This window comes from Bison bison, unplaced genomic scaffold (genome assembly GCF_000754665.1).
Source record: "Bison bison bison isolate TAMUID 2011002044 unplaced genomic scaffold, Bison_UMD1.0 scf7180017864480, whole genome shotgun sequence".
NCBI classification, from domain to species: domain Eukaryota; kingdom Metazoa; phylum Chordata; class Mammalia; order Artiodactyla; family Bovidae; genus Bison; species Bison bison.
In genome coordinates this window covers 2136347-2147527 of record NW_011495040.1, presented here as the reverse complement: position 1 = coordinate 2147527, position 11181 = coordinate 2136347, and the positions used below count along the sequence as shown (strand labels likewise).

The window sequence follows — 11181 nt, the reverse complement described above, 5'->3', positions numbered from 1 at the left end:
GAGCCGCCCCCCGCTGTGCTCTCCTCCCCCAGTGGCCCTGATCTGCCTCCTGCGCTATGGGCAGCTCCTGGAGCAGAGCCGTCATTCCTGGGTCAACACCACAACGCTCATCACAGGCTGCACCAATGCTGCGGGTCTGGTGGTGGTGGGAAACTTCCAGGTACGCCCGCCTGCCGGCCTTTCAGCTTCCTCTAGAGGGACAGCGATGGGGGCAGGGGATGAAGAGGTGGAGGGGAGGGGCTGATCTGTGCTCCCTCTCCGGGCCCAGGTGGACCACGCTAAGTCTCTGCACTATGTCGGAACCGGTGTAGCCTTCACTGCTGGCCTGCTCTTCGTTTGCCTGCACTGTGCCCTCTCCTACCACGGGGCCACGGCCCCCCAGGACCTGGCTGTGGCCTACCTGCGGATTGTGCTGGCAACCATCGCCTTTGTCACTCTGATCCTCAGTATCCTTCCAGGATGGGATGGCCAAGAATTCCTCCTGTAGCCCAGACCCTCTACCACCCAGGATGCTGGGGGTGCGGGGGGAACAGACACCCCTGCCCAGTCTGGTCTTCTGCCCCCTACTCCTGGGAGGTGAGACTTGGTCCTCTGCCCCAGCCTATATCCAGGAAGGCAGGAAGGGTGTCACCAGGCTCCCATACCTCCTCCCAGACGTTTCCTTAGCCCCCTCCCAGGTGGGGTCTTCTTCATCCACGAGAGCTCTCAGCTGCAGCATGGGGCAGCCCTGTGTGAGTGGGTGTTCGTCATTGACATTCTCATCTTCTACGGCACCTTCAGCTATGAGTTTGGGGCGGTCTCCTCGGACACACTGGTGGCCGCGCTGCAGCCCACCCCTGGCCGGGCCTGCAAGTCCTCTGGGAGCAGCAGCACCTCCACCCACCTCAACTGTAGTCCTGAGAGTGTCGCCATGATCTGAGGTCTGGGGAGAGTGGCTGGCCCTGCCTCCGCAGCTCCCCGCATCTCCTTTGCATTTCTTTTGTACCAAAAAAACCCGATTTTGTGAAAAGTATTCTGTTGGGACACAGGCTGCCTCGCTCCTGGAGGAGGGGCCATCCCACACCTGTGCCATAGAGGAGCGGGCCTCTTGGCAGGCTGCCCAAGCCACACAGCCCGCTCCCCACACCGCAGTGTTGTCTTTGTTTTAAAGGTCACGTGTCATTCACCCAGCCAGCCCTTCAGGTGCCTTCTACTCCCTCAGTGCCAAGGCTGGACCACTGGGGTCTCCTGCTGCAGGAATTGGGGGCTGGGAACAGCGAGAGGGCTACCAGTCTCGGGGGTGGGGGTGAGCACTCCTTAGTCTATGGGAAGGCCCCCTATGGGCCCACTGAACTGCACTGGGATTCTTCACTCTGCCCCTTTCTTTAGGGCAAATAACACAGCAGAACCACGTGGGTATTTTAGTACTTTTTTTTTATATATATCTATTAAAAGAATTCTAATTTGCATGTTTGTAGTCTGTTCTGAAGAAAGGAAGAGGGCCTTATGCAAAACAGCTTCCCCTGGACAAAGGATGGGAGAAAGCCCCTGCCCACAGGGAGGGTCCTGAGTGCCCATCGAGCAGAGCTGCCAAGAACAAAGGATGCCAAGTGCTATCCAAGTACCCCTGAAGGGCCTGAAGCCCTTTCTGGGCCTCTAAACAATCTGAAGAGCTGACCTGATTATTTCACACTTCCTACCCTGCTCAGGGGCTTCCCTAGTGGCTCAGACGGTAAAGAATCTGCCTGCAGTGCAGGAGACCCCGGTTCAGTCCCCGGGCTGGAAAGATCCCCTGGAGAAGGGAATGGCTACCCACTCCAATATTCTTGCCTAGAGAATTCATGGACAGAGGAGCCTGGTGGGCTATAGTCCATGGGGTCGCAGAGTCAGATATGACTGAGCAACTAACACTTTCACTTTTTTTCACCCTGCTCAATTGTCTGGCTTGAAGACTGATTCCAGACTAAGGGATATGACGAAGGACGGAGTACAGAGGATAACTTGAGAATAACTTGAAAATGTTAGAAGCAATCTGCAATGAAGCTAAAGAAAGCCCTGGGGATCTAACACTGACTAAAGATTGCAGTGGGAAGGGAGAAATGTTAGCTAGTTTTTGGTTACCATATTTAAGTCACTACTAGGTGCCCTGCCTGACACATTTTGTCTTCCAACCACAGACACGTAGGCCCAGGCTGTGGCTGGTCTGGTAGCCAGGTTCTTGACCTGGGCCCTATTATCCTCAGGCCAGCAGGCTTGGTAGGGAGGGATACCCAGCCTGGGACCTTCCACAGTTTAGGACCCCATCCCAGTAGAGATCCAATGGAAGATCCAGGCAGGAGCCCCTGCCCAGGCCTGAGAGCAATGCAGCAGCAGGATAAATGAAGAAACCTTTAATGAGAACTCAAGATGCAAGAGGAACATGTTGCAGAGGACCAGTGTCCAGCCCTAGCCGCCTCATGTGTACATGGCTCCATGGAGGTTCTCGAGGCGGTGCTTCTGCTGCTGCTTGCGAGCCTGAAGCAAAGAGTGCACACTGGTCGGGGGCCATCCCCAAAGGCCTGCAGGTGAAGGGATAGGGCAGCCATCGTGGGGCTGGCTCACTGTTTTCAGGCCCCTAGCATTTGGGCAGGAACATTGCCAAGGCCCTTGCCCCTCACCACAGTCACTGGGAAGGTGGCCAGACTCACGGAGTGTGAGCCTACTCAGGCCTCCTAAGGTGGGGAATGAGGGCATCAGGAACAGGGACTCAGGGAGCCCTGTGACCACCCCCTCCACTTGCCCAGCCCCCTACCTTATCTCGCTTGTGCTCCTCATAAGTGTCATCATCAGTGGGCAGCTCATGGCGGCACAGAGGGCAGGAATTGGTCTGAGAAAAGCAGTGCAGTGTACCAGCCCGTCTGGTTTTCATAAGCTCAAAACAACCATCCCCAGCTCCCAATTCCCTACCCTTACCCTCTCCCGTCTCTGATCCCACACCCCACCCCAAAGGTTCATCAACAGAAGAGGCTTGAGGACTAGGCCCAAGGCAGCGTGAGGGCTGGGAGAAAGGAAACAGTACCTTGCTCAGCCAAGGCAGAATGCAGTTGGAATGGAAGAGGTGATGGCAAGGCATCTCAATGGCGGTCTCCTCCTCCTCAAATTCCAAAAGACACACGGGGCACTTGAGCTCTTGAGGAGGGAGTGCTAATCAGGAGAGCTGCCACAGGCCCTACCTCCCAGCTCCCACTCCTGAAGGACACACCTGCCCCAGCCTGACCTGGAAAACTGAAGGGCCAGACTGTAATCTGGCTTCCAGAGTTGGTCGGTCTGGCAGACCTGCCCCAAAGAATTAGTGGAAAGACTTTGTGTTCTCACCAGCCTGAGAGCCCCTGATGACTGTCCTGGGAAGGTTCTCAACTGCAGTCTTGGCAGCGGGTGGAGGCAGGTGGTGATCCCAATCTACTACCAACCCCAAGTCTTCAAAGTCCATCCTATTGAAAAGGGACCTGGGAAGAAGGATGCAAGGTCAGAACCAAAGAATCTTTGCCCCCATAATCCACTAAACATTAACAGACAAATACTCTGCCCGACTAGTCATATTAATAGCTACCCCTGAGTAGTGCTCACTAGATAAAAAGCACAGTGGGAAATGGCTTACAGCAGCTATCAAACAACCCCAGGCCATCAGACAACCCCAAGCCTGCAGGCTGTTTATTTCAGTTTTACACAAGAGAGAGAAATTATTCGGGCCACTCAGAAATGACCCGATAAAGCCAGACTCCAAGTGGCAGTGTAGCTTCCGTGCTTGAAGTGCCTAACGGATATACCTACTCACAGTCACATGGCCTCTACCCTGCCCCCATGACCCGCCTACTTCAGTACCTCCTAAAGCCTACTGCCCTCCAGTCCGGACACCCCTCTTCCACACTCCAGATCGCTTTTTCCAGGATTCCCTTGCCCTGGTCCGTCCAGGGACGACCGAAATTATCGACTTCCCCCCGAATCTCACTGCGGAATTAACTCCGCAGATTATTTATCTGTTTTACCCAGAAACTGCTGCCCCATATAATCCGCGTTCTCCAGCCAGCCTCAGCCCAGACACCTGCTGTGTGGGCCCTACCTCCCAGCCCCGCACACCCACCTTGCAAGCTCCAGCAGCATGTTTGTTCGAGGATCCCGTTCGCGATCCAACGGCTCGCAGTCGTGTTCATCGAAATAGGACGCCATGGCAGCCCGGCTGTCTGACACAGCCCTCAGACCCCGGCCGTACTTCAGTCTCGCCGCGCTGGCCAATAAACTAGCGAGTTGAGGGAGGGCGACCAATCAGAGTCCCCGAAACGCGGGCACAGTGGCTCTTTCGCCACATAGGAAGAGGAAGTATTCATTTTGTCACCTCTTATTGGCTCGAATAAGTCAGGTGACCAAGGGTTAAAGCCAATGGCAGGGCCCGAGGTGGGTCAGAAAACGGTCTTCTTGGACCCCTCGTCTAGGGTAGGTTTCTGGGAGACGTGAGTGGGTCGCATAATCTTGAGAAGCCAACTGTTTGAGCTATAGGGGTCCTCCATCTGCTCTGTGGCTCAGAGGGTCTCGGCAGGTCAGATCTTACAGGCCTCTCAGAAAGAGGGAGGCGCTGACTCAGGGGTCAAGGTTCTGCGAGCCTAGGGAAGCCTGGAGTCGGGGCTTCTCACTGCTCTGCTGCATCCTCGCCGGGCACTTCAGCACCCGCTGCGCTCTAGTCGGTTCAGGACTAGACACTTGACGCCGCCTCGACTCCCGCAAAACAAACAAAACTTTCCTATTCAGTTCTGCCGTGTTAGGCACAATAATAAAAGGTGGGGTAAACTCCCCCACCCGAGCAGAGGCCTTACCAGCTCAGGGAACTACCTATCTGTGTGATCTTTTAGCCCATTGCTCAGCGTTTCCCCTAGCTTCTGTAAAATTAGTGGCTTGAATTTAATCAGTAGTTTGCATCTCTGGCACCCATGAATCTCTTGGAGGAGGAAAGGAGAGGTTGCAGCTTTAGGGAAAACAACAACAACAACAAAAAAACTCCACATGTTGTTTAGTCTCAAAGATCAAATTTAACTGATCTAGGCCTGGGTGTGTGTGTGTGTGTACTAAATGATTTGGCTGCTAGCTATCATTTATTTGGCAACTAGAATCATTACACTTATATTGTACACAGGGTATAAATATAAATACTCCTCACAATTATCCAGGAGCTAGTATCATTATAGTCAAAGCTATGGTTTTTCCAGTAGTCATGTATGGCTATGAGAGTTGGACCATAAAGAAGGCTGAGTGCCAAAGAACTGATGCTTTTGAATTGTGGTGCTGGAGAAGGCTCTTGAGAGTCCCTTGGACTGCATGGAGATCAAACCAGTCAGTTCTAAAGGAAATCAACCCTGAATATTCATTGGAAGGCCTGGTTGCTGAAACTCCAATACTTTGGCCTCCTGATTCAAAGAGCTGACTCATTGGAAAAGACTGATGCTAGGAAAGATTGAAGGCAGGAGGAGGAGAAGAAGGTGGCAGAGGATGAGATGGTTAGATAGTATCACCAACTCAGTGAACATGTATTTGGGCAAACACTGGGAAATAATGGAGGACTGCGGGGCCTGGCATGCTGCAGTCCATGGGGTCGCAAAGAGTCGGATACAACTTAGTGACTGAACAACAAGAAGTATCATTATTGCTTTTTACATATGTAAGAACCCAAGTCCGATTCCACAGGACCTCTAAGCAGTGTTGTAGGCCTAAGTGCAATACTCGGGGCTTCCCTCCATCTTTCCCAGGAAAGGCTGATGGTGGTGAGCCTAGAAGAAGTAACATGCACTGTGAAGGTACTGCTGCTGCTAAGTCACTTCAGTCGTGTCTGACTCTGTGTGACCCCATAGATGGCAGCCCACCAGGCTCTCCCGTCCCTGGGATTCTCCAGGCAAGAGCACTGAAGTGGGTTGCCATTTCCTTCTCCAATGCATGAAAGTGAAAAGTGAAAGTGAAGTCACTCAGTCGTGTCCGACTCTTAGCGACCCCGTGGACTGCAGCCCACCAGGCTCCTCTGTCCATGGGATTTTCCAGGCAGGAGTACTGGAGTGGGGGTGCCATTGCCTTCTCCATGTGAGGGTACAGTTCCATACAACTGGAGGGTTTGTTCTTGTTTCTTTTTCAGTAGCCCTCACTCCCCCTAACAAGGAACTGCTTCTGTTATACACTTAACCCTGAGTTCCTCTTCCCACCTACACTTGAGTTTGAGATGCAGTTAAGTAGGAGAAGGCAATGGCACCCCACTCCAGTACTCTTGCCTGGAAAATCCCATGGACGGAGGAGCCTGGTCGGCTGCAGTCCATGGGATCGCTAGGAGTCGGACACAAGTGAGCGATTTCCCTTTCACTTTTCACTTTCATGCATTGGAGAAGGAAATGGCAACCCACTCCAGTGTTCTTGCCTGGAGAATCCCAGGGACGGGGGAGCCTGGTGGGCTGCCATCTACAGGGTCGCACAGAGTCGGACACGACTGAAGCGACTTAGCAACAGCAGCAGCAGCAGCTCAAGCAGTGGCTGCCCTGCTTCCCAGGTCTTGGTAGGACCTTTCCTTCTTACTTGGCCTTTACCCAATGTTCTTTCCTGGTGTCCTGAAGACACTGCCTCCCTGGCCCTGTGCAGTCCTAGAGCTTTGAAAAGCCCGAATTCTTTCCCATAGGGCAAACTCCAGGCCATCCTTTGTGACTCTGCACCTTACAGCATCACATAGGAAAAAGCCCTTCCCTTTTCCTGCCACCTGCTACATACGTATGGGCTTCCCAGTGGTAAAGAATCCGCCTGCCAATGTAGGAGATGCAGGGGACTTGGGTTCAATCCCTGGGTTGGGAAAAGATCCCACGGTGTAGGAAATGGCAACACACTCCAGTATTCTTTCAGGGGAAAAATCCCATGGACCGAAGAGTCCATGAGGTAGCAAAGAGTCAGACACAACCGAACAACTGAAAATACACGCATGCCGCATCTGTAATCTGGTGTAGAGCCTGAGGAAGAACTTGGGGGCAGAAACTAGAGGAGGTACCCAAGGGGGAAGAGCCTCTCTGAAGATGAGAGCCTTGTGAGATAAAGATCATGGGAGTGCCTTCCTCTTTGTCATCCTATGGGTCCTCTGAAGAGCCCCAAACTCAGAAGAATAACAGATTTCATCCTTAGGAAGACAGACTTAGAGGGCACCAGTTGAAGGTTCTGGTTTGGGGGCTGTTATATCTTTACACCTGCACCCTAGAGGGATCTGTCTGTAAGATTGGATCAATGAGGAAGGGAGAAGATGTCACCTCCCAGGGCTGAAGTCCTTTGGAACTTTCTGTTTTCTAAGTAGCCATGGGGGTGGAGGCAGAGCAGGATGAACCAATCTGAGGATCTTCAAACACACACATCTAAGTCGCTTCAGTCATGTCAGACTCTGTGACCCCATGGACTGTAGCCCGCCAGACTCCTCTGTCCATGAGATTCTCCAGGCAAGAATACTGCAGTGGGTTGCTGTGCCCTCCTCCAGGGATTCTTCCCAACCCTGGGATCAAACCCGCATCTCTTTTGTCTCCTGCATTGGCTGGCGGGCTCTTTACCGCACCACCTGGGAAGCCCTCAAACACACACACACATACACCAGTTTTTACACAAACAGTGGTTTTTACTAAGCTCCAGGTGGGGCTGGCTTGGCATGGCCAGTGCAGCAGGTTGCCCTCAAGGGCCAGTCTGTGGTATGATAGGAAGTAACCAAGGTGCACACATTGAGGCTGCCCTCCATGTTCACTGGGGTGGCTCAGAGGGGAGCAAACTCCAGGGTTCTCTGAAGACCAGAAGTGGCCAGTGTGGCTCTTCAGCCTCTTTTCCAGGCCCTGCTGGGTCATTCCCCAGGCCCCGAGGCAGGGCCTGCATCCTGGACCTGTGGGGCGCTGCTGCCCTTGCTGCTTTGTGGGAGAAAGATGACCAGCAACACAATCAGGAGGATGAGCAGGGCAATGCCCACTGCCAGCCCCATGTAGATCCGGCACCGGGCATTCTCCCAGCGCTTCTTCTGGGCCAGAGTCTTGGTTGTCTTGCTGAAGGCTGAGCTCTGCAGATACCCCCCAGACACAGGGTGGGAGTTAGGGGTTTCCCCAGAGCCCCAGACCACCTCCTACCAACCCCATCCCCACAAGGGGTCTCCTTATCTCCTTGCTCAGCCTCCCCAACCTGTCAGCTCCCTTTCTCCACAAAGCCTGTCTCGGGACCCTCCCAGCCTGACTCCTGGTCTAGACACTGGTGTAGTCCTTGACTCACAACCCTGAGGGTTCACTCCCAGTTAACAATGCCAGTCTTCAACCTTTTAGGACGATCCACAGCTTCAAACCAAGGCCTTCATCCTTCATGAGGCCTCCCCACCCATTGCCAGCTGGGCTAGGGGGCCCTCAAGAAACCCACACTGGCCTTTGGGTAAGCATCAGGCCCCACCCATGGCCGGGAGAGCCCTGGACACAGTCTGAGTGCTCCCTCCGAGGGTCCCTCCTAGCCTCTCCCTCTCCCTCTCTGCTTCCCCAGGCCTCACACCATGTCCAGGAGTTGGTCTGAACGTTGCTCCAGCTCCGCCAGCTTCCCGTCACGCTCCAGGACCTTGTCGAAGTTGTTGAGCATGATTTCTGTCACCTCATCCGCCTGCCGCTGGCATCGCTCCAACTCTTTCCCTGCCTGGGCACCAAGCCCAAGGTCAGGGCTACGTGATGCCCCCACGTGGCCCTCATTTGGCCATGAGACCCAGAGGCCTCCTTGCCCCCAGTGTGTGTGTGTGTGTGTGTGCGCGCATGCGCGCGCAGTGTATGAGTAAGGGGAACAGCATTATAACAGCATTATTCACATAAGGGTCTGATATGTGCTGAATGAAGGGCTGGTCTCTTGGGGTGTATGGCTCACCTTTGGTTCCCCCCTACAATGCCCAAGAAGGCAGGTTCTAGGTCAGCCTTGACTTCCAGCATCTCAGCTTCGTCTAAGGTGCCCCAGGATGAGACCTTCTCAGGACCTGCCCACCCTCCCACAAAGCAGACACTCGGCTCACGTGTTTGAAGTGAAGTGAAGTGAAAGTCATCAGTCGTGTCTGACTCTTTGTGACCCCGTGGACTACAGACCTCCAGGCTCCTCTGTCCATGGAATTCTCCAGGCAAGAATACTGGAATGGGTTGCCATTCTCTTCTCTAGGGGATCTTCCCCACCCAGGGATTGAACCTGAGTCTCCTGTACTGCTGGCAGATTCTTTACTGTCTGAGCCATCAGGGAAGCCCCACCTGTTCTAGGATGGCCTCAACTCAGTGTGCACCTGCCTTGGGATTTCCCACTGGCCTAAAGAGGTGCCAAAGAACAAGCAACTGAGCTACTTGGCCATAGCCAGACAGGGAGGAGATCCAGCCCACAGAGCTAGAGAGGTCATTTTGGACCACCACATCTCATATAGCCTCTGCCTAACCCCATAGACACACACTCAGATTAGATCTCCCTTCCTCCCTTCCCCAGCCTCTGACTGGTCAGGCCAGTTCTGCCTCCTGGCCTGACCCTGCTCCGCATCAATGCTCAGAGTTGACTCCCTGTCTGCCTGGGAGCCTTGGCCTTCCTGGTCTCTGGCCTCCAGCTTTTCAGCTATAGCCGAGGTCTTCTCTGGGATTCAGCTCTTGGATTTCCCAGCCTGGGCAGCAGCCTCATCTGACAAAAGAACCCGGTTCATTTCAGAGGACTGGGAAGGGAGATGCAGGGTCCAAGCTGGGGGAGAGGTCAGGAAGAGGAAGAAAGCATGGGTCACAAGCAAGGAAGAAAGTCGGCTTCAGATACATGCACCGGCAGAGACCCATGGCAGGAGGCTGGAGTCCAGAGACACGCTGCCAGGAGGAGATGAATCCCAGCGGATTAACAAACCACAGCAACTCCCTCCTCTCCCAGCCCAGTCCCCCAGAGCCCAACCCTGTTCTCATCTCCTCCCCACAGAGCACGGGCCAAGCTCACACTCCTGCCAGACTATATTGCCCATTGTCTGCAGCAGACATTTCAGCATTTGACTGAATTCCACTTAAAACCAGAAAAAGGAAAGGGATCTGGTGGTCACAGAGGGCCACCTCCTACTCAGAATCCCCATACAGGATCCTCGCAGCTGCCTTGCACATAACCTCCAAGCATTCCCAGTATATGAGTCCTCTCTCCCCAACTGGACCACAAGCTCCTACGTGGAGGGCAGGGGCCAGTGTCCTGCCTTTGTCTGCCACCAGCCTGGGGACCCAGGAGGCCAGCGCACAATGCTGACCATCACAGGGAGTCAGTGAGTGGGCCAATTATAACTTATCCAAATGCAACTCTGATGCTCAAGTTTGTTACCCCAGTGTATTTCTCTAACCCAGCAGGAGTTTCGAGGGGGCAGGCATCTGAAACCCAAGTAGGTCAATATTTACTCATGAGCTAGAAAAGCAGCCTGTTTCGAAAGGGGGGCCAGCAAACCACAATAGAAGGGTACATTCGGACTGGGGGAAGCCATAGTTGGGGAATGAGGAAATATCATGAAGAAAGCTGAGAAGTTGTACTCATCTCTATCTTTTCCTGAGTCAACCACCATCACCACTATTATTACGACTATATGAATAATCAGCAAGTCTCCGTTACTTGGGCTTCCCCTGTGGCTCAGCTGATAAAGAATCTGCCTGCAATGCAGGAGACCTGGGTTCGATCCCTGGGTTGGGAAGATCCCCTGGAGAAGGGAATGGTTACCCACTCCAGTATTCTGGCCTGGAGAATTCCATGGACTGAACAGTCCATGGGGTCACAAAGAGTCGGACACAATTGAGCGACTTACACTCCGTTACTTGGAGTCTCTCACATTCAAATGGTCCAAGGCATGCCTACATTCAAATAGTCCAAGGCAAAAACCTGGGAAGGATTCAAAAATGAGAACCAGGGCTTCCCTTGTGGTTCACTGGTAAAGGATCTGACTGCTGATGCAGCAGACACGAGTTCAATCCCTGGTCCAAGAAGATCCCATATGCCCCGGGGCAACTCCTGCGCCTGCGCTCTAGAGCCCATGAGCCATAAGTACTGAAGCCCATGTGCCCTAGAGCCTGTGCTCCGCAATAAGACAAGCCACTGCAATGAAAAGCCCACACAGCACAACTCAAGAGTAGCCCCAACTCTTGGCAACTAGAGAAAGCCCACACACAGCAACGAAGACCCAGT

The 11181-nt window shown here is 53.6% G+C and overlaps 3 protein-coding genes across 5 annotated transcripts in view; 1 reads left to right on the top strand and 2 right to left on the bottom strand.

The window, feature by feature from the left end:
- The window catches only part of TMEM150A (transmembrane protein 150A), a 4182-nt gene extending 2734 nt beyond the window's left edge, over positions 1-1448 (top strand). For both annotated transcript variants that reach the window (XM_010862191.1, XM_010862190.1), the window contains 3 exons: positions 33-160; positions 269-446; positions 678-1448. In XM_010862191.1, the coding sequence (XP_010860493.1) occupies positions 33-160; positions 269-446; positions 678-919 (548 nt within the window). In that variant the 3' untranslated portion in view covers positions 920-1448. The remainder of the gene's footprint in view (positions 1-32; positions 161-268; positions 447-677) is intronic.
- On the bottom strand, positions 1397-4250 carry RNF181 (ring finger protein 181). 2 transcript variants are annotated; one of them, XM_010862192.1, is made up of 5 exons: positions 4100-4242; positions 3334-3464; positions 3038-3147; positions 2771-2845; positions 1397-2537 (listed from the first exon to the last, which is right to left on the bottom strand). In XM_010862192.1, exons 1-5 carry the CDS (start codon positions 4183-4185, stop codon positions 2370-2372), a joined length of 570 nt encoding a protein of 189 aa, XP_010860494.1. In that variant the 5' UTR covers positions 4186-4242; the 3' UTR covers positions 1397-2369. The 2 variants fall into 2 exon arrangements, with proteins under 2 accessions (XP_010860494.1, XP_010860495.1); XM_010862193.1 differs by having other exon boundaries at positions 2355-2493; positions 4100-4250.
- A 3359-nt stretch (positions 4251-7609) lies between these two features.
- VAMP5 (vesicle-associated membrane protein 5) overlaps positions 7610-11181 on the bottom strand; it is an 8633-nt gene continuing 5061 nt past the window's right edge. Inside the window, exons 2-3 of the mRNA XM_010862189.1 lie at positions 8530-8667; positions 7610-8056 (exon numbers count right to left, since the gene is read on the bottom strand). Of these exons, the coding sequence (XP_010860491.1) occupies positions 7847-8056; positions 8530-8667 (348 nt within the window). The 3' untranslated portion in view covers positions 7610-7846. The remainder of the gene's footprint in view (positions 8057-8529; positions 8668-11181) is intronic.